At 35.9% G+C, this 20,766-nt stretch overlaps 1 protein-coding gene across 3 annotated transcripts in view; it reads right to left on the bottom strand.

The window, feature by feature from the left end:
• Nucleotides 1–20,766, bottom strand: part of PAK2 (p21 (RAC1) activated kinase 2) — a 90,664-nt gene that overhangs the window by 22,144 nt on the left and 47,754 nt on the right. For all 3 annotated transcript variants that reach the window (XM_087439792.1, XM_087439790.1, XM_087439791.1), the window contains exons 3-8: nucleotides 6,889–6,989; nucleotides 6,384–6,531; nucleotides 4,184–4,215; nucleotides 3,111–3,218; nucleotides 2,127–2,259; nucleotides 686–749 (exon numbers count right to left, since the gene is read on the bottom strand). In XM_087439792.1, the coding sequence (XP_087295918.1) occupies nucleotides 686–749; nucleotides 2,127–2,259; nucleotides 3,111–3,218; nucleotides 4,184–4,215; nucleotides 6,384–6,531; nucleotides 6,889–6,989 (586 nt within the window). The remainder of the gene's footprint in view (nucleotides 1–685; nucleotides 750–2,126; nucleotides 2,260–3,110; nucleotides 3,219–4,183; nucleotides 4,216–6,383; nucleotides 6,532–6,888; nucleotides 6,990–20,766) is intronic.

Here is a 20,766-nt window from a genome sequence, read left to right as displayed (position 1 = left end):
TGGGCATGGATGTTAGCCCAGGGCCAGTCTTCCTCAGCAAAAAAAGAGGAGGATTGGCAGATGTTAGCACAGGGCTGATCTCCTCACAAAAAATTAAAAAAATAAAAAAAATAAAACCAGTGCTGCAACTGAATTTAGTTTTTAAAAGGAAATTCGTAAGGAAGTGTTCAAAAAATACTTAAGCTCTCTTTCTAAATTCACAAAACACTTCCCAGAGATTAAGAGCATTAAAAATTCAAGACTTTCATTTGCTCCCAAGCAACAGAAAAAAAGAGTTTACTTAGTGTAGTTTAAAAATACAAATTATTGGACAAAATCAGAAGATCAGTAGACTCAAAGATCAATACTCAATGATGTGATTAAAATGCATGTTTTTATTGCCTATAATCTTGTAGTAAAAGAGTTCTTACTGTCTTTTAAATATATTTGATGGGCAATTTTTCCAGCCATCTAATCTCTTACCACCAATGGGAAATAACATTTAAGAAGAAACAATGTATAATCATTGCTAAATAGCACAGTTTTGTTAATAGCATCTAGAAATAAATGCATTACTTATTTACACAAATTCAAGGATACCACTTAAAGAACACTGTAAGTGCTCCATGTCAGCAGGCAAAAGAGATATCATGCTGTATACCTAGGAAGTACTGAATACTGTAGTAAGACAGTCACAAATACTTACCCCTGCCCAATTTTTTCGTATCTTGTATATTTTTTCTTAGGGTCACCTATGCTCACAATAGTTCCTATTTTAAACAAAAACAACAAAAAGTTGGAAGCTCAGTCAAGCATTTTGAAACTGTAAATTAATTCTGATATCATTATTCCTTTTAATAAACACTGACTTTAGAACAGTGGTTTTCAAACATAACACTAAGTTTCAAAAACAAAACACTAACAAGACTTAAGTAATAAAAAAAGTATCAGAAGCAAGAAGACACATTATTTCCACTAAGTTAGACCTCCCAACTAAATCATATCACTTTCTCAAAAATGATCACATTTTAAAAAGACCAACTGTAGAATTTTGCCTGAGACTAAGGGGGTTCTCAGGATGTGGGATGTTCAGTCTTAAAACTGAAAAATTTCTGGGGAAAGGACGAGTTGGCCATCCTACTTTTCATATTCCACTGAAATGTATTAAACTACTGATAAGTTATGAAACTACTTACCATTAGAAATAATATCTAAATGATATCCAAATGAATAATCCTAAATGGCTTTTCTGACTCTTCCCATGTATCTTCTATCTTTCAATATATTTAGGAAACCATTTATTACTATAAAGATTACTCTACTTTAATATTAACTACTCATACATGTGCTTTAGGAAAGTTCACGAAGTCACAGCTAAGAAACAGGTTTTAAAATTAGGATGCTGAACATAAAAACATAACTTATAATCTTATTACTGGTAAACCACACTAAGTTTTTACTTGCTCAAGGTAAAAGTAGACAGAGGCATATCAAGGAAACCCACATAAATAATCCAATTTTAAACAGGAACCCAACCTCAAGTCTACAGCCACTATAACTAATTTTTCCTTGATCCCTCTGGGTCAGTGTTCTTTATAACTATAGTCGCCGTAGACTTGTAATCAGACGTTATTGCTACCTTCTCCCTGGCACTGTGTACATTATTTCCAATGCCTGATCCAGGCCAATGACAGTTGATGGATGAAAGGGGAAAAGAGAAAAAAAGTAGATTTTATGCCTATACATACATCTATACAGGAAGGCCATTTTTTTTAGTATTTAGGGACATTTTGTATTCTCATACTGAGAAGCTACAGGTATACTTAAATATATACAAACTTCCTTTGATAAAGTTTCCAATATGACCTTTAGATTTGGCCCTTCAGGAAAAAGTATTGCTTTCAAAGGTACTGACTATTGCAAAGACACTGCACACTCGTCAACACATAATAAACCACCAAAGAAGAGTATTATTTTGGCTTCACTAGATTTTAATGGAAGCTATTATTGCTCCTAGAAGAAAATAATTCATTTTTTTTATGTCTTAAGCCAAAATATAAGGTATAAATTAAAATCCACCTGGGCCAAATGTTTCAATTTAAGAGCTGTTAACAATTTAAGAATAATGTAAAATGTAGGTAACATACGTAATTTCTCCATAATTTCTTCATCTGTCATTTTGGTCTTCTTTTTCTGTTTGTCAGAAGACTTGGCACCACCATCAACATTAGATTCACCAGCTGGTGCAGGAATAGGGTCAATTACAGACCGTGTATAAATCTACAGAGAGACAGTTAATTACTGAGATTTGAGAAAAAATAATTTTAGGTATTCTTACTAGCACACTATTCAGTTCTTTGATTTTTAAAAATCATGTTTTTACAACAAAAGAGAAATAAAGAGCAAAGTAACAGAAACTTTGATGCTGAAATAACTATTAATTCCCACAAAAATTTTTACACAAATATAATTTCTATCATTTTATTTCAAATAGCCAGTTCTAGGAAATAAAGAAAATAGAGGCCTCTGTCATTAGAACAGGATCCAATGGCCATCCTCAGAGCCTTCTAGTTGTGCCCCGTCTCCATCACTCACTGCACAGCACCTCCCCACACACTTCACCTGTATTAGCACACGGAGAGGGACAGGACTCTGTCTATCTCTGTCTAAGGTCATTGTTAAAACTCTCCTGTATCAGGTTAGCAGTTTCACTCTCAGCAGCCTCCTGAATGACACCAAGGCTTTGAGAAAAATGTAAGGTGGGAGATAAAATACATAATTTGGGTAAAAAGTAAGATCTAAGTTTTTGACATAGGAGTTATCTGCATCAAGATAAACAGAGAAAGCCAGAGAAACAGATGAATTTTCTGGAAGAGAAGGTGTAATACAGAAAGAAAAAACAATAAGTATTTTAACTTTTACAGAAGCCATTCGATTTTAATTTTTAAAAAACTAGGTCTTTTGGATGAGTGGTTTTAGGTAAAGATCTCCTAGTCAAACTTCCCCATACTCAAGTATTTTAAGCCTGAGGGCTTTTAAGAATTAATCATTGGAAGTCAAATACAGACTGCTGTTTTTAAAAACACACATGCACAGACACACACAGCCCAGTTCACTGATCAGACACTCACTGATTTTGTATGATCTGGTCGCGGGGCAATGACAGGAGGAGCAGCCTCTTCGTCATCATCATCCTCCTCTGTTACTACTGCTGACGTTTCTGAGCCCTTGGTATTCAGCTGCATTTATTACAGGAGCAAAGTAAAGAAGACAAGTCAAATGTAACAATACATTAAAATACGACTCTCTCTCTTTTTTAACATACTTGAAAAAATGTATTTCTTCAATATCTCATTTCAAGACGCTAAAACCTCACTGGGTCTAATCTAATCATTTAAAAAATAAAGGCAATTTTGTAAGTTATAGAAAAGTAAGCTTATGAAATAAATGTATACAGTAAATATCAGGTATTTTTAAGGGGGAATTTATACCCTTTATATGAAGAATTTTACACCCTTTACACAAGCCTTAAAAGTAAAAAATCACTTTATTTGTTAAGACGAAGAACAAAGATCCTCTTTGTATAAGTCAGAGTGATTTTCAGTCATTTAAAACAGCCAGATTCACCAGAAAAAAACGGTAGCTAATGAAACAAAAGGGGAAGGCATTAACCTTTAGACAGAGCTTATGATACACGCCACATGTGTGCTAGGTGGGTACTTTACATGTTATCACATTTAGTCTTCACATAACTCCAGGAGACTGTTTCCTCCCAACTGAAGACGTGAAAATAAAACAGTGACTGTCTGCACTGTGCTTACACAATAACTTAGATAAAGTTCCAGACAACTCTGAAGACTCTGACAGGCTTCTGTTGTTCAGTATGTTTCCATAATCTATATTCAGTAAAATGGTGCCAGAGGAAAATGCTAGCAAGTTCTTTGTATTCATGCTTGTATAGGGAAACACTACCAAAAGTAGCTAAACTGCTCTAAAGGTCATAAGCAGCTTTGGTTACTTTAAGTATCGTATCAAGGAAATTCTATTTGCTTAATACAGCTTCCTCAACTAATCAAATGCTAGCTAAAAACATATATTAAGTAGTTTATTTATGATGGCTGTAATTTATTTTAGAAAGCAAAATAAAAACAGATTTGTTTTGGGTAACAAATTAGAACAAGAGCTACAAGAAATAACAACTTACTGCTGGTGTTCCAGAAGGGAAGCCATCTTTCTCTAAATATGAAACAAAAAATAATGCTAAGTTAACAATTCAAAAAATAAAACAACTTGTATATAATAAAAGGAAGAAAATATAAAGCAGAACAAGTAAAATGTTCTTATATTGATTTCATTTTAAGATGAATTAAGCCTTGAGAAAAATGACAAGATCAGTATTCAGACAGGAATTTATACAAGATTGAGCTAACAAATCTCAAATCTTAATGAAACTCGGTAAATTAATAAAAATCATTGAACTGTATACCTCAAATGAGTGAATTTTATAACATGTAAATTATACCTTAATAAAGTTATTGAAAATTTATTTGAAACTATACCTGTCAATCTTTATTAAAACAAAACAGAAGTTTATTCATAACAATACTTTCTCCAGAAAATTGGTATTGAGGAACTTAAAGCAACCATTCAAATAATGGCAACTGTGCAAAGGAAAATTCTTTTTTTTTTTTTTTTGTGAGGAAGATCAGCCCTGAGCTAACATCCATGCCAATCCTCCTCTTTTTGCCAAGGAAGCCCGGCCCTGGGCTAACATCCGTGCCCATCTTCCTCTACTTTACATGGGATGGCACCACAGCGTAGCTTGACAAGCCGTGCGTCGGTGTGCGCCCGGGATCCGAACCTGCAAACCCTCGGGCCACCAAAGCGAAGCGTACGCACTTAACCACTACGCCACGAGGCCGACCCCGGAAAATTCTTGACATAAATTTTGATCAATATGAAAACAAATCACTGAGGGCAAAACACAGTTCATGAAGACTCAAAGTCAAAATATTCATTCTGGAATTTAGAAGAGCAAGTTTTATTTTGTTTTACTTTTTAAAATGCCCGGAGCCTTCATATATATATACATATACATATACACACACACACACACACACACACACACACATATAAAATGATAAGAATATACCATTTTCTGGTCGAACATTGATTTTAAAAAAAAAAGATTTACTCACTGACACATACTAGTTGACACAAAAGTTCTAGGGACAAGTCTGACCTTTTGCTAAGCATCTACTAGGCTAAGTAAAAAGTTCATCACTTGCCAAGTGGTCTCTATTTCTTCCTTGAGAACAGCCCTTATTTCTGCGAGGATGCAATCAAATTAAGTACAATGAATTAAAACTACATGTATGATTTTAGCTCAACCATATTGTTTGTAAAAACTACATGTATGACTTCAGGGTACAGAGAAACATACTAAATGACACCCTGGAGATGTAATTAGTAAAATCTACACTGAGGGAAACAGGACAAATGATCTTGTTTCTTTAACAAATAAATTGCAAGGAAAAGAGAGTATGAGAAGTGTAAAGGAGAGGAAGCCTAAATATCAAAGGAGATTCAAAAGATATAGCAATCATGGGCCGGCCCTGTGGCTTGGTGGCTAAGTGCGCGCGCTGCAATGCTGGCGGCCCGGGTTCGGATCCCGGGTGCGCATAGAGGCACCACTTCTCCGTCCATCCTGAGGCCGAGTCCCACGTGCCGCAACTAGAAGGATGTGCAGCTATGACATACAACTATCTGCTGGGGCTTTGGGGGAAAAAATAAAATAAATAAAAAAATCTCAAAAGATATAGCAATCAACTGTAACATATAGACTTTATCTGATCCTTACTTGAATAAACTATTTTTTTAAATCCACTATTCTCCAATTCTTTCCTGAGGATATTCCAATTCTGAAGTATAAATCCATTTAGTTCTAATGCTTATTTTATGTTTACATATTTGATAAGTTTCAATTTTTGAGTGGACTTCAACATTTTTTACTTCAGAGTTTGTACATTTATATAGTAAAACAACCCTCCTCCTGTCCCACTAAGAAGAAACATATTTCTAGTATGAACATGCCTATAAATCAGCATCTTTCTTTCCTTTCTATCGCTGCAAGTCATTCAAAAGCAGTGAAGAGAAAATACAAATAAATCAAAGGCCAAAACACGCACTTTTGGCAAAACTAAGAGGTTCATATAATCCCCAGACTCCAAATTACGCACAAGAGCTGCCCCAATCAGTTTACAAAAGGCAGATCTATGCAGGGAAAAAGGAGAGACAAGAACCATAGCTTAGCTCTTTATTTTCCCAGAAGCAATCTTTTTATCTAGAAGTACAACTCTGCAATTCCACTTGAACCAGCCTTTTCACGTTGTCTGATGTCTTACCAGGAGGAGTGAAGCTCAGGTACTTCTGCTTGACTGTGTTGGAGTCATAGAACTTCAAGACATCCAGCACGGCCTGAGGATTCTTCTTTTGCTCTAGTTTGGTGATATTGGAGGTCTGTAATAATCGAGCCCACTGTTCTGGCATGCCCTAAGAAAAAGATATTCAGAAATTAGTTGTTTTGAGTTGCTCTACTAAAGTCAATTTCCACGGGTAAATGACAAAACACATAAAACAAATCAATCTACACAATTGTAGGGTTGACTAAATTCTAAAAGGTCTAGTTTTGTAAAGGTCTATTTTTCTAAATCTATTTTGCATAATTATAATTAATAGGCTCTGCTCGCTAGGAAAAAGATACCCCCAACCACAAACACTTTTATAAGAAGAGAAAAGCGCTAAGAATTCCCAGTCAACATGTGGATAGAGAAGTTAACTTCAAACTTAATACTGAAAGGAAAGGTTTGAGCGCTGATATATAAATGAGCCCCAACTAGGTAAACTTACAGTGAATTCTCCAGTAACAGCATCAAAGCCAACATGGATGGTGTGCTCAAAATCAGATGGAGGAGAAATTTCTGGCCGTTCCTTCTCTTTCTTCTTACTTCCTAGAGGGCATTAAAAAAAGAATGAGACTATTTAAACAGGATTAATAAAAATACTCATAATCATTTGTTCACATTTTTCCTAAAACAGATTAGGAACCAAGTCATTTCTAGAAAAGAGATTTCCCCTAAAAACACTGGCTGATAGGAAACTGATAAGTGAAGTACAGTAACCTATCCTACCATCAAGCAGGAGTGGGGACAACCAGTGTCCTGATTAAAAAGGCACATGGACTGACCCAGCACCAGGCCTGAATAAAAGGGCACAGGGCAGAACAGACAGCCCCTTACAACACTGGTTCTCTCATAAATAAAGGCCTACATCTCAGATACCGAGGAATTTGGAAAACAAAGCCTATCCAATCCTATTTCCATTTGGCCATGTTCATCCAGAAAGAACGACGTCTGTTACTATGACCATGTAACTAATAGGCACTGTACAGGAGAGCAGTTTACAAAGACCATCTGACCTTTCTTGTGCAACTCTAACCCTCCTTTTGATTGAAGTTAATAATTGCTATATTGTAAAGTTTCCCAGTTTTTCTGTGGTTCCACCAACTATTTTTGCAACATTTCTGCCACATACCTACCGATAATATTCTCTGTAAATTCAAACACATCAGTTCTTTTTTTTTCCCCCTAGACTCCTTGCTCTCAGATCGTCCTGCTCTCGTGTGCAGCTGTTTATGCCTAAGCTTCTGGCGCAGCTATTGTCCTACGACATTCCTTCACTTTTACCCTGTGCTAGAAACTCTTTTTTGGATCCTATGTTTTCCTCTTCTTGGTTTACCCCTTGATAATTCTTGACTATATATATATACGTAGGTTGAAAATGTTTCCCCCCCCCTCAGAATTTCTTCTAATTTTCAGTGTTGCTATTTAGAAGGCCAATGCCATTTTGAACCACTGTTGAAAATCAACTGTCCATATATGTATGTGCAGGTCTATTTCTGGACACTCAACTGTGTTGCAATGATCTCTTATTTTTACGCCAATACCAGACTGCCTTGATTATTGTGGTTTTAAAATAAGCATTGAAAACTACATAGTATAAGCCTTGTAACTTTTTTTTTTCCAAAGCTGTTTGGCTAGTCTAGGTCCTTCCCATTTCCAGGTGAATTTTAGAATGAGCTTGATAATTTCAAGCTTGATGATTTCAAGCCTGCTGGGATTTTGATTGGGACTGCATTGAATCCATAGATCGATTTAGGAAGAACTGATTTCTTAACAATATTGAGTCTTTTAATCCATGAAAACAGTGAATTTGTTTATTTAGTTCTTTAATTTCTCTCAGCAATGTTTTATAGTTATCGATGTACAGATCTCTCACTGCTTTTCCCAGATTTCTGCCTTAGTATTTCAAAATTTCTATTGCTACTGCAAATGGTACAGCTTTTTAAATTTCTATTTTCAATTGTTCATTGATGGCATATAGAAACACAGTCGATTCTTGAATATTGATCTTATATCCTGAAAACTTACTATACCTACTTTTTAGTTCCAGTAGCATTTTTGTAGTTATCACAGAATTTCCCATAAAAATCTGATCATGTTGTTGGTGAATAAAGACAGGTTTACTTCTTCCTTCTCACTCTGGATTCTTTTTGCTTCTCTTTCATGCCTTATTGCACTGACTAGAACATCTAGTACATTGTTGAATAAAAGTGGTGAGAAGGGAAATCTTTGCATTCTTCCTGATCTTAGGGAGAAATCAGTCATTTTTTCACCATTAATTTTTATGCCAGCAGTAGGTTTTTCAAAGATGCCCTATATCATATTAAGGGTATTTCCTTCTATTCCAAGTACGCAGAATGATTTTATCAGAAATGGATATTGGATTTTATCAAATGCTTTTTACACATCTATTGAGGTGAACATATGGTTTACATTTTCATTTTGTTAATATAGTGGATTACATTGATTTCCAAATGTTACAGCAACATTGCACTCCTGAAATGAAATCCATTTGGTCATGATGCATTACTCTTTTTATACACTGTTGGATTCTAATGCTAAAATCTTCCTAAGATTTTGCATCTATGTTCATGAGTGATACAGGTATGTAGCTTTCTTTTCTTGTAATGTCTTTGGTTGGGGTATCAGGGTAACACTGGTCTCATAAAATGAGTTGAGAAGTATTCCTTTCTATTCAATTTTCTGGAAGTTTGTGTAGAATTGGTAATATTTCTTTCTTAAATCTTTGGTGGAATTCACCAGTGGTGCTATCAGGGTCTGATACTTTCTTTGTGGGAAGGCTAGTAACTCCAAATTAAACTTTCCTAAGAGATATAGGGTTTTCAGGTTACCTATTTCTTCTCAAGTGAGCTTTGAAAATGTGTCTTTTCAAGAAATTTTTCCACTTTATCTAACATGTTACATTTATTTGTGTATATTTGTTCATAATATTACCTTATCTTTTTAATATCTATAAAATCTGTAAGGACGCCACCTTCCTCATTCTCAATATTGGTAATTTGTGTCTTCTTTCTTTTATTTCCCCCATCAGTCTGGCTAGAGGTTTATCCATTTTATTGATATTCTCAATGAATCAGCTTTTGGTTTCACTGATTTTTCTGTATTTTTTTCTTCTATTTCATTGATCTTCACTTTGACTTTTATTATTTCTTTTCTTCTACTTACTTTGAATCACACCTGCTCTTCTCTTCTAGTTTATTAAGATGGCTTAGCTGAAGTAGGTGATTTGAAATCTTTCTTTTCTAATACAGGTGTTTAATATTATAAATTTTCCTCTAAGTATTGCTTTAGCAGCATCATTACAGTCAATGTTTTGAATTTTCACTTTCATTCAGTTTAATATACTCTACTTTCTAAATATCCTTTTGATTTCTTCATTTATTTGGAAGTATTTTATTTACTTTCCAAATATTCCTAGAGATCTTTCTGTTACTGATTTCTAACTCAGTTACATTGCAGTCACAGAATATACTTTGTGTGATTTGAATCCTTCTAAATTTACGAAAACTTTTAAAAATGATCTTAGAATACGATTAACCTCAGTAGATGTTCCATGTTTACTTAAAAAGAATGTGTATTCTACTGTGTGGAATGTTCTATAAATGTCAATTGGTCAAGTTGGCTGTAGTTTTAGCAATTTTATGTCCATTTGTTCTACCAATTATTGAGAGAAGTGTACTGGAATCTCCAACTATAACTGAATTTGTCTATTTCTCCTTGAAATTCTATCCATTTATGCTTCATGTATTTTGAATACCTATAGTTAAGCACATACATGTTTAGTTCTATTATCTTGATGAATTAACCCCATTATCATTATAAAATAACCTATTCCTTATCCTTATCCCTTAAATATTTACAGCAGTATTTTTTGCTCTAAAATCTACCTCGTCTGATATGAACATAACAACGCAAGTTTCTTTTCACTGCTAGCATACTTTTTTTTTATCCTTTTATTTTAACCTAATCCTTAAATTTTAACCTATCCTTTATATTTTTTAAGTGGATTTCTTGTAGGTAGCATATAGTTAGGTCTGCTTTAGCAATCTGATAATCTCTGCCTTTTAATTGGAGTGCCTAGATCAGTTACATTTAATGTGATTATTGATATAGTTGGGTTTAAACTCACCATCCTATTATTTGTTTTCTAATGGTCTCTATCTATTCCTTGTTTCCATTTTCCTCTTTTTCTTCTTTTGGATTAACTAAGCATTTTTTATATATTTTTTTCTTTTTGTGAGGAAGATCAGCCCTGAGCTAATATCCATGCCAATCCTCCGCTTTTCTTTTTGCTCAGGAAGACTGGCCCTAAGCTAACATCCATACCGGTCTTCCTCCACTTTATGTGGGACACTACCACAGCATGGCCTGACAAGCAGTGCGTCAGTGCGCGCCCGGGATCCGAACCCGGGCCGCCCACAGCGGAGTGCATGCACTTAACTGAACTAAGCATTTTTTAAATAATTCCCTTTTATCTCTTTTGTTGGTTTTTTAGCCATTATTCTTTGTATACCATAAAGTACACCTGTTTAAATTGTACAATTCAATGGGTTTTAGTATATTTATAGAGTTGCAACCATCACCACAATCTAACTTTAAAACATTTTCATCAACCCTAAAAGAAACCTTGTACCCATTAGCAATCACTCCCCATTGCTCCCTCTCCCAGTCCCGAAGCTCTAGGCAACCACCGATCTTCTTTCTGCCTCTACTTACTTGCCTATTCTGGCCATTTCATATAAATGGGATCATACAACATGTGGTCTTTTGTAAACAGCTTTTTTCACTTAGTTTAGTTTTGAAGTTAATCCACGTGATAGCATCTATCAGTGCTTCATTTCTTAAAAACTCAATTGATATCTTTTAAAGAGATTTGGATTTTAAAAAAATTACCATTTCCAGTGATTTTCATTCCTTTATGCAGATCCATATTTCCACCTGACATCATTTTCCTTCTGCCAAAGGATTAGGTTTAACATTTCTTACGGTGCAGCTCTGCTGGTGATAAATTCTTTCATCTTTTATACAATTTAAAAGTCTTTGTTTCTCCTTCATTTTTGAAAGATATTTTCACAGGATATAGAATTCTAAATTGACAGATTTTTTTCTTCCAGTACTTTAAAGATGTTGCTCCTTGTCTTCTGGTTTGCATTGTTGCTTACAAAAAGTCTGCTGTCATTTTTTGTTCCTCTACATGTAATGTGTCTTTTCTTTCTGACAGCTTTTTATTTTTATTTTTTTGGCTTACAACAATAAGCATTTGTTTTTCTTAGTAGACTTTATTTTTTAGAGCAGTTTTAGGTTCACAGAAAATTGAGCCAAAGGTCTGGAAGCTTTTAAGATTTTCTCTTTATCACTGGTTTTAAACAATCTGATTATGTGCCTTGGTGTAGTTTTCATCATGTTTCCTGTGCTCGGAATTCACTGAACTTCTTGAATCTATGGGTTTATAGTTTCTATTATATTTGGAAGTTTTCAGCCATTTTTAAAAAATAATTTTTTAATGCTTCCCCTTCCCCTTCTTTGGAGACTTCAATTACACTTACATTAGTCTGCCTGAAGTTGTCTCACAGCTATTCACTTGTTTCAGTCTTTTTTCTCCAAGTGTCATTTCTGATGATTTCCAGTGCCATAGTCTTCAAATTCACTAACATTTTCTTCTACAATGTCTAATCTACTATTAAGCCTGTCCATTGTATTTTCCAGCTCTAAAACCCTGATTTGTTCTTTTTTATATCTTCCATTGCTGCTTCTTAATATGCTGAATCTTTCCTTTGGGTTCTTCAACATATGGGATATAGTTATTTAACTGTTTTAATGTTCTTGTCTACTAATTCTATCACCTGTGTCATTTCTGGATTGATTCCAATTGATAGATTTTACTCATTATGGGTCTTTGCATGCCTGGAAAATACTGATTGGATGCCAGACATTGAAAATTTTTCCTTGTTAGGTGCTAGGTATTTTTGTATTCCAATAAATATTGTGAGCTTTGTTCTGAGACCCAAATAGGTGATTCTTAGCTGTTTATTCAGATAAGAGAAAAACAAATTTACAAAGAGTTGATCCTTTGAGGTATTATTTTTTAAGTTTTGTTATGACTGGGGCATATGTAATCTAGGGTTAATTCTGCCCCGAGGCAAGAACTCTATCCAATGTTTTGTACTCTGAATGGTAGAAACAGGAAATATTCTAGGCCCTGCATGAGCTTTGAGGACTGTTCCCTCTAATCATTTCCAGTGGTTCTTTCTCCAGCTTTGGGTAGTTTCCTCACATGCATGTGCTACTGAAGACTTGAGGGGGACTCTGCAGATCTCTTTCTCTCTCTCTGTTCAGCTCTTTATTCTCTGGTGTCTGTACTATAAATTAGCTGCCTTGGTACCCCCCAAATCTCAGCCGTATTTCTCAACTCGAGGAGACCACCCAATTGCCCCTTCCTGTGCTGCAGCCTGGAAACTCTCTCCAAGAAGTAAGCTGGATCAATTGCAGGACTCCTCAATTGTTTTCCATCTCTTAGGGATCATCGTCCTTTATTGTCCAATGTACCATGTCTTGAAAACCACTGTTTTGCATATTTTTTCCCAGTGTTCTAGTTCTTTCAGTTGGAGGAGTAAATCCGGTCCCTGTTACTCCATCTTGACTGGAAGTATAACAGGGATTGCTATCCTATCTGTGATTTTTATGACATTTCAGGATGATGTGATTTGATGTGATCTTCATTCACTCATTTTGCTGAATACTCAGTGCGCCCCTTCCATGTGTAAATCATATCTTCAGATCTAGGAAATCTTTTCTATTATTTCTTTGATTATTTCCTTCTGTCTATTTTCTTTGTTCATTATTAGCTAGATCAGTCCATCTTGGTCTGATCTTATAACTGCTATATTTTCTCTCATATTTTCCAACTTTGTATTTTTGTTTAATGATCTGGGAGAGTTTTCTTGACTATCTTCTAATCTTCTGCCTACTGATATCTTTTGTTTTGGTAATCTTAAATGTTCATTTTCCAAGAATTTTTTCTCACTGTTCTCAGATTGTTCTTTCTCTGAGAATACTTTTCTTGTTTCATGGATGCAATTTGTCTTCTCTCTTCGAAGATTATATAGTTTATGTGTATTTACAGGTTAGTTTATTTCTCCCTACATTGTCTGTTTCTTCTACATTCTCTTTTTATCCCCGCTTGTTTTGGATTCTCTCATGTTAAAGGTTTTCCTCAAATGTCTGATGATCCTTTGCTGTCTACTCATGTAGAAAAGTATTAAAAAGTTAACTGGGAGATAAGTCGGCCTTTTCATTAAAGATGGGGGCGGGGAATGGGGTACCTAAAGTATTTTTTCCAGGGCATTCTGCTTATCTAGAGAAAAATCTTCCAATGTCTTGCCTGAGGGCGTTAAGTCAAGCAATCAGGCTTCTGAAGGCAGGGCAGAGGAAAGGAGTTTAGTATGTTAACTTGCATTGAACCTGCCTTTTTTATTCTGGTGCTACACCTTTTCCTGGCTCCCCTGACAAGAATAATAATCAGCATCTCAGGTTTAATTTCTCCTCAAATAAACGTAAACATCAGTTTGTTCTTTTGTTCTCCCAGAGGATAGGAGTTATATCTACATGGCTGTATGGGGTAAAAATGGGGTCCTAAGGGGCCTTTGATACTTCCTACATAGATTTTCAACCAATTCCCCCTTTTTTCAGCCTGTGTTTTACACTCCCCTCGCCCACCATACACACACTCACACAAATACCGTGTGCCTCTAAATCCCGAGCCTCTGAGATTTTTACAAGGGAAACTAGTTCACTTCTCATAGACAGTCCCCTCTGCAAATACTTAGGATATGTCTTCCTCTGTTCTGCTTAGTCAGTTGCCACTTCTCCACCACTTCAATCTTTCAGATACTTATCGAAATCTCTTGTATACTACTGTCTCCTCTCCCATTCTCTTTGCACTTGTCATATATACTAAAAAAAATTCTTTTTTTACTGTCATTTTAGTTGGGTCTGGGGAGAGAGAGTAAATAGAGGCATGTGGTCAATCTGCTATGTTTAACCAGAAGATTCTCCTAATACAAAAGAGCTAAAAGTTGTGTTGTTTGATAGGTTTGCACATATAAAGTTGGAATGTTACTGTACACTATTCTTTGTTTACAAAGATGCCACTGATCTAGCACTAGCAGGAAACATACTATTTTTTTGACTAATGATGATAAATTTGTGCTCAAATGTCCATCTCCTCTCTAGGTCTCCTAGGCACAAATAAATATAAGAAATCTGGCTCTGGTAAGAGGGTAGGGCACTTTGGTTGTAGAAAGGAGCAGAGCGAAATGCAACTGTTAAGCATTGTATAAATTTTGCTATCTTTACTGAAATGCACAATTACATCTATCATAAACAACCTCTCATTTTCCACTAGACTGTGAGTAATCTGAGGTCCTGCCCTCTACTTCTCTTTATGTCTCCTGACTTCTAACTTGGTATCCTGCATATACGAAGAAATATTTATTAACCAACTATAAGCTAAAAGTTTACCCTTTATATGGCTCTGAAGTGCTGAAAGAAAAACATACAATTTCATATACTATAAAAGTACTTGTTTCTTATTATTTTAAAAAAATCTGGTCAGCATCCCACTTCTGATATGCATATGGTGGGAAAGATGCTATTTTCTTATATGACCCTGATTACAGACAACTGGTGCAAGGTAGGCAACTAATTCAAGCCAGGTCAGCCACAGTTCCCCACACACTCCCAGCCAGTTAGATAGATTGGTTCAGTGTTGAATACCTAAACTAAGGCAGACTTAGCTCTCTGAGAAGCAGCCTCTCACCAGTGAATGAAGTTATGAGAAATAAAGCCCAGGAACTAGTGAGGGCTGTATTTCCTAACACACAGAGAAAAAAAAGTCTGAAATAAGAAAGAAATACAGAAAGGAGAAAGCCAAGCCACAAAGCAAGAGAATTCCTAGTTCCTGTTGTGTCTAAAGCCCAGCCATATTTTTCAACTTAGGAATGTTAAGAGTTGAGACATATTAAAGAACGTTTCATATGTGTTAGGAGCATAAAATAAAAAGTTAAAGGAAAGAAGTGAAAACGATTAACTTGAGACACACATACCTTAGTTCACTTAAAAGAAAATGACACAATATCCTAAAAACCCGTCTAATTCCATTTGTTTTTATATAACACACACACACACACACACACACACACACAGATACTCCCTGTACTTTAGTAGTCCTAGTAGGAGGGAAAAGGGATATTAAAAATATTATCTAAAGCAAAAAGATACTGAAGCATGTCTCCAATCAAATGATGTGCTGGAAGGATATTGCTACATAAACAGAATCACTCCTTTATAACTCTGAAAGACAAGAACTACAAGGACAAACAACAAAAAACCCCACAGTCATCTATCTACAGATGTTCACCTGGCAACTGGATCACTTGATGGGAAGTAATGGACCAAGGAAAATTTTTCTTTTAATAAAATGCACAACTTGTTAGTGTACCAGGGGGAAAAAAAGATTCTTAGCGTCATTTTCCAACTTCATTTGACAAGAAAATAAGCAGGCAGGCGGCAACCTTCAGTCAAGAGGTGGGGCCCCTGAGTCATGTGTTGTACCCAAGATACTTAAGAGAATCCTAAGTATGCCACCACCACATTCTTTCAGGCCACTACCTTTTAGGCTACATTTGAGCTAGAGTCTAAGGCTAAAAAAACCCGTCTCTTTAAAAGGAAGACTCTTCTGTTTCTAGTCTAACAGGATCAGTGATAATCCCTTTGTTCTTTTGACTCAGAACAGCTTCAAACTGGTGAAACTAAACTTGTTCCATGACACAGAAGGACATTCTCTAGCAAATAGGCAGAGGTAAGTATGGGCTACTATCATTAATCTTAGAATGAGATTTTTAGACCAGAAGGGATATTTACAGTTCTAAATCTAGCATCTTCATAACCAACCAGAAGTGAAGGTACATACAGATTGAATAATTAGATGTAAAAATTGCTTTAGTTAATAAATACTATACCACTCAAATAAGCCAAGACAGTGACTCACTGCCATTTTCATTATCAAAACTACTAGACTTGTTAAGCCATTTCTCACCTGGACTACTGCAAAATCCTCCTAACTAGTTTCCAACTTCAGTCTTAGATCTCCAACAAAGCCTATTTTCTATACATCTACCAGTCTCTCCTATTTAGGACAGAATTGTGACCAGGTCTTTCCCCTGTTTAAAATTCTGTAATGGTTCCCCAGGAAACAAGATAAAATCTGAGCTCTGTAGCATGGAATACAAGGCCCTTTATGACCTGCTCCCTGCCTACCTCTTCAGCCTCTTCTGCTGTCTGTAGTTTCCTACATACATCCTGTTATTACTCTCTCTCCCTCTCCGCTTTCAAATCACACCAAACTGTATTCAGCTCCATGAACGTGCTATGATCTCTCCTGTGGTGGGGCCACTAAAACTCTTTTCTAGGCATGGAACACACTTGTTAACTATCAAAATCCTCCTAACTCTTTTCACTCACTCATCCTTTAGTCTTCAGCTCCAATGTCACTTCTTTAGGAAGCCTTCCCAGATACGACAGATATCTTACACTATCCCTATTACCACTGTTCACAGTTTGTACTCACATGCTGAGGTTTTTGATTAGTGCCATGAGAGTACGGACACCATTTGCTTTGCTTATCACTATATCTCTGATGACTTACAGAGTACATATGACACATATTAGCAGGGCTGTGAAAAAGATTTGTTCAATCAAGTTGTCATAAAAGGTATAAACTCTTATAATTTTCTTAATTTTTCCAATGACAATGACTAAAATCAATAATGAATAACTGAAGATACTCCAGAGTCTTTCTTTCTTTTAATGAAAATTGTTAGCTGCCTGTTAGTAAGGACAGCAGTAGGGGATGTAAATTTGAGTAGAATAAAATGAATATTTCTAGATCAGGCTTTACATTAGAGATGGCAAAAATTTTAGGGTCATTATGATTTTTTAAAATAAAAATACAATTTTTTCCCTTCTAGACTTCTGTTTCAAGATGATAGACTAAGCCCTCCCCTTCTACACCAAATCTCTTTATTTATCAGGGAATAAAATCTACGAGGAATGCCCAAACATGAAAAGCAATTAGGATAAAACCAAAGAGAAACAGCTGCTCAGGATATGGGCAGGAGAATGCTACTGGAGAAATGCTGGGAGCCGCTAAGCAGGTAGATACACACACAGGGGTGCACACTCTCATTCCTAACCCTCAAAGCTTCTGGCCACAGTTGTGTCAGAGATGTCAGCTTCCAGGAAGGAACAGTGAGCGTGGGAAGTTGGGCTGGAAAGAGAGGGAAGAGCCCCAGGGAATAGGAAGAATCAAGGAGTACCCTACCTTCCAAACATTCCATCTCTCTAACTGAAATTAAGATGCTCCTAAATCTCCCTCCAAGAGGGCTACACAGAGACTACAGATGCTCTACTCTCAACTACAAAGCTGAATGCAATTTTCCCCAACTTGCCCTACAAATGCATTGCAATTCTAACCAAGACACCAACAGGTTTTTTTTAAGCACGTGATAAGCAAGTCCTAAAATTTACAGAAGAGCAAAGGGCCAAAAGATCCTGAAGAACCTGGTAGAGATCTGCTCTATCAGGTATTAAGAATCATAAGCTATAGCAATTAAGGCAGTATGGTATTAGCTCAGGTGCAGACAAATAAGCCAACACAATAACAGAGAGAACACAGAAACAGACCCTGGCATTCATGGAAACCTGACAGATCATGGCTAGTACTGCAAGTCAGTGGGGAAATGATAAAAAGTTCCAATAAATGGTCTGGGACGCTGGTTTAAAAAAAAGTGAAAATGATCTCTCTTTACAGATACACAAAATCCAAATTCAGATAGTTCAAAGATTTAAATTATAAAAGGCAAACTGTAAAACTTTTAGAAAAACATAAGAAAATATCTTTGACCCCTAGTTTGGCAAACATTTTTTAAAACACAAAAAGCTCAAACCATAAAGGAAAGGAATTGATCAATTCAACTACATCAAAATGAGTAACTTCTATTTATCAAAAGATATCAATGAGGGGTGGGCCCCATAGCGTAGTGGTCAAGTGCACACGCTCTGCTGCTGGCGGCCTGGGTTCGGATCCCGGGCGCGCACTGACGCACTGCTTGTCAGGCCATGCTGTGGCGGAGTCCCATATAAAGTAGAGGAAGACGGGCATGGGTGTTAGCCCAGGGCCAGTCTTTCTCAGCAAAAAGAGGAGGATTGGCATGGATGTTAGCTCAGGGCTGATCTTCCTCACACATACACAAAAAAAGCTATCAATGAAAGGGTGAAAAGGCACATCACAACCTGGAAAACTATATTTAATAACATATAGGGCTGGCCCCGTGGCTTAGCGGTTAAGTGCTCGCGCTCCGCTGCTGGTGGCCCAAGTTCGGATCCCGGGCACACACCGACACACCGATTCTCGGGCCATGCTGAGGCCGAGTCCCACATACAGCAACTAGAAGGATGTGCAACTATGACACACAACTATCTACTGGGGCTTTGGGGGGAAAAATAAATAAAGTTAAAAAAAAAAATGTTAAAGTCTGTGAGGCATTTAAAAAAAAAAACATATAACTGACAAAGGATTAGTATATAGACTATAAGAAATGCTTATTAATAAATAAGGAAAAAACAACTCAATAGAAAAATGGATTAAAGAACAGATATATCACAGAAAACACAAATGAATGGTAAATTAACATATAAAGAGACATTCAATTTCCCGTGTCATCAGGAAAATACAAATTAAAAACACAATGAGATACCATTTCACACCTCCCAAGCTGGCAAAAATTAAAGTCCTGTAACACAAGAATTGGCAAGGATGTTCGCAATGGGAACACTCGTGTTCTGTGAGTGAGAATGAACATTAAAAAAACTTTAGAAAGCAATCTGAGAAACCTAGTTAAGCCAAACATGGGAATACCCTGTAACCCAGGAATTTTACTCCTAAGTGTATACCTCAGAGCAACCTTCAAATCTTTGGTGAGGACACACACCAAAACATTTTACCTCCTGATCCAACACACACATAACTGAAACAAAAGTTTCATGAAACAACTCTTTCACTGTGTGCAATATACTCTGATTATTTCTATGCTATTTCATTTCGTGTCATCTACTATATAGATTTCATAACCCACTAACGCAGTGGTTCTTAACATCAGATGCACATTAGAATCACCTGACGCATTTAAAAAATTAAAAACAAAAACAAAAATAATGCCCAGGTAAGCCCCTGAAGACTGATTCAATTGGTCTGGAATGGAGCTTGGACACAGATTTATTTTTTTAAGCTTCCCAAGAGATTCTAATAAGCAATTAGAATCAAGAACAACTAAAGCAATGGGTCACCTGACATTTGAAAAGCATTGCCCTAGAGAAATACTTGCACATGTCCACCAAGAGATACGTTCGAGATTACCCATAGCAGCATTGTTCATGAAAACAACCCAACTGTCTACTGACAAGAGACCGGTTAAATAAACTGCCATGCATTTATTATACAGTGTACTAGTATCTGCAGTGACAATGAACAAACTACAGCTACATATACCAACATTGGCAGTGAAAATGAACCACAGCAATACAAGTCAGCATGAAACTCAAAAACATAAAGTTGAATGAAAAACAGAAGTCCTGAAAAAAATGCAGAGAGTATGATTCCATTTATAAAATGTTCCCAAATACGTAAGCCTAACCATATATTATTGGGGATATTATGTCATAAAATTAGTACAAGGTGTTTTATTAAAAGATATATTATGTATACTATACTCTAGTGTGTATGATGTCACCACAAAACTAAAAAATTAAAGCAAAATTCTATTTATATAAAGTTCTAAAATAGGCTAAACTGATCAAAGGTGAAAAATCGGACAGTAGTTGCCTGAAGGCAGGGAGGAGTAGATTGTTTGGGGTAGGATGTGAAAGTTTTCTGGGGAGACGGAAATGGTGTATAACGTAATAGGGTCACAATGATTATGCCTTCAACAGGTGTATCCATTTATCAAAACTGTACAATTATGTGCGTTTTAATATATGTAAATGTTACCTAAAAAATAAGTCAAGTGGAGGCAGAATGATAACTGATGAAGCCGTTGAAGCTAGACTATTATACTTTATACGTTTGACATTTTCAATAACAGATTTTTCTTAAAAAAAGGAATTGGATGAGGCAAAATTTGTTTTTAAAAGAGCTTGTAAAGTTTTAAGATTAGAACTTAAAAGTTATTAGATACTGAATGCAATTAAC

Source organism: Ceratotherium simum, chromosome 15 (genome assembly GCF_057802395.1).
Source record: "Ceratotherium simum simum isolate JZ-2026a chromosome 15, ASM5780239v1, whole genome shotgun sequence".
Classification (NCBI taxonomy): Eukaryota; Metazoa; Chordata; class Mammalia; order Perissodactyla; family Rhinocerotidae; genus Ceratotherium; species Ceratotherium simum.
The sequence above is the reverse complement of the archived record's forward strand: the minus strand, read 5'-3'. Positions and strand labels throughout refer to the sequence as shown.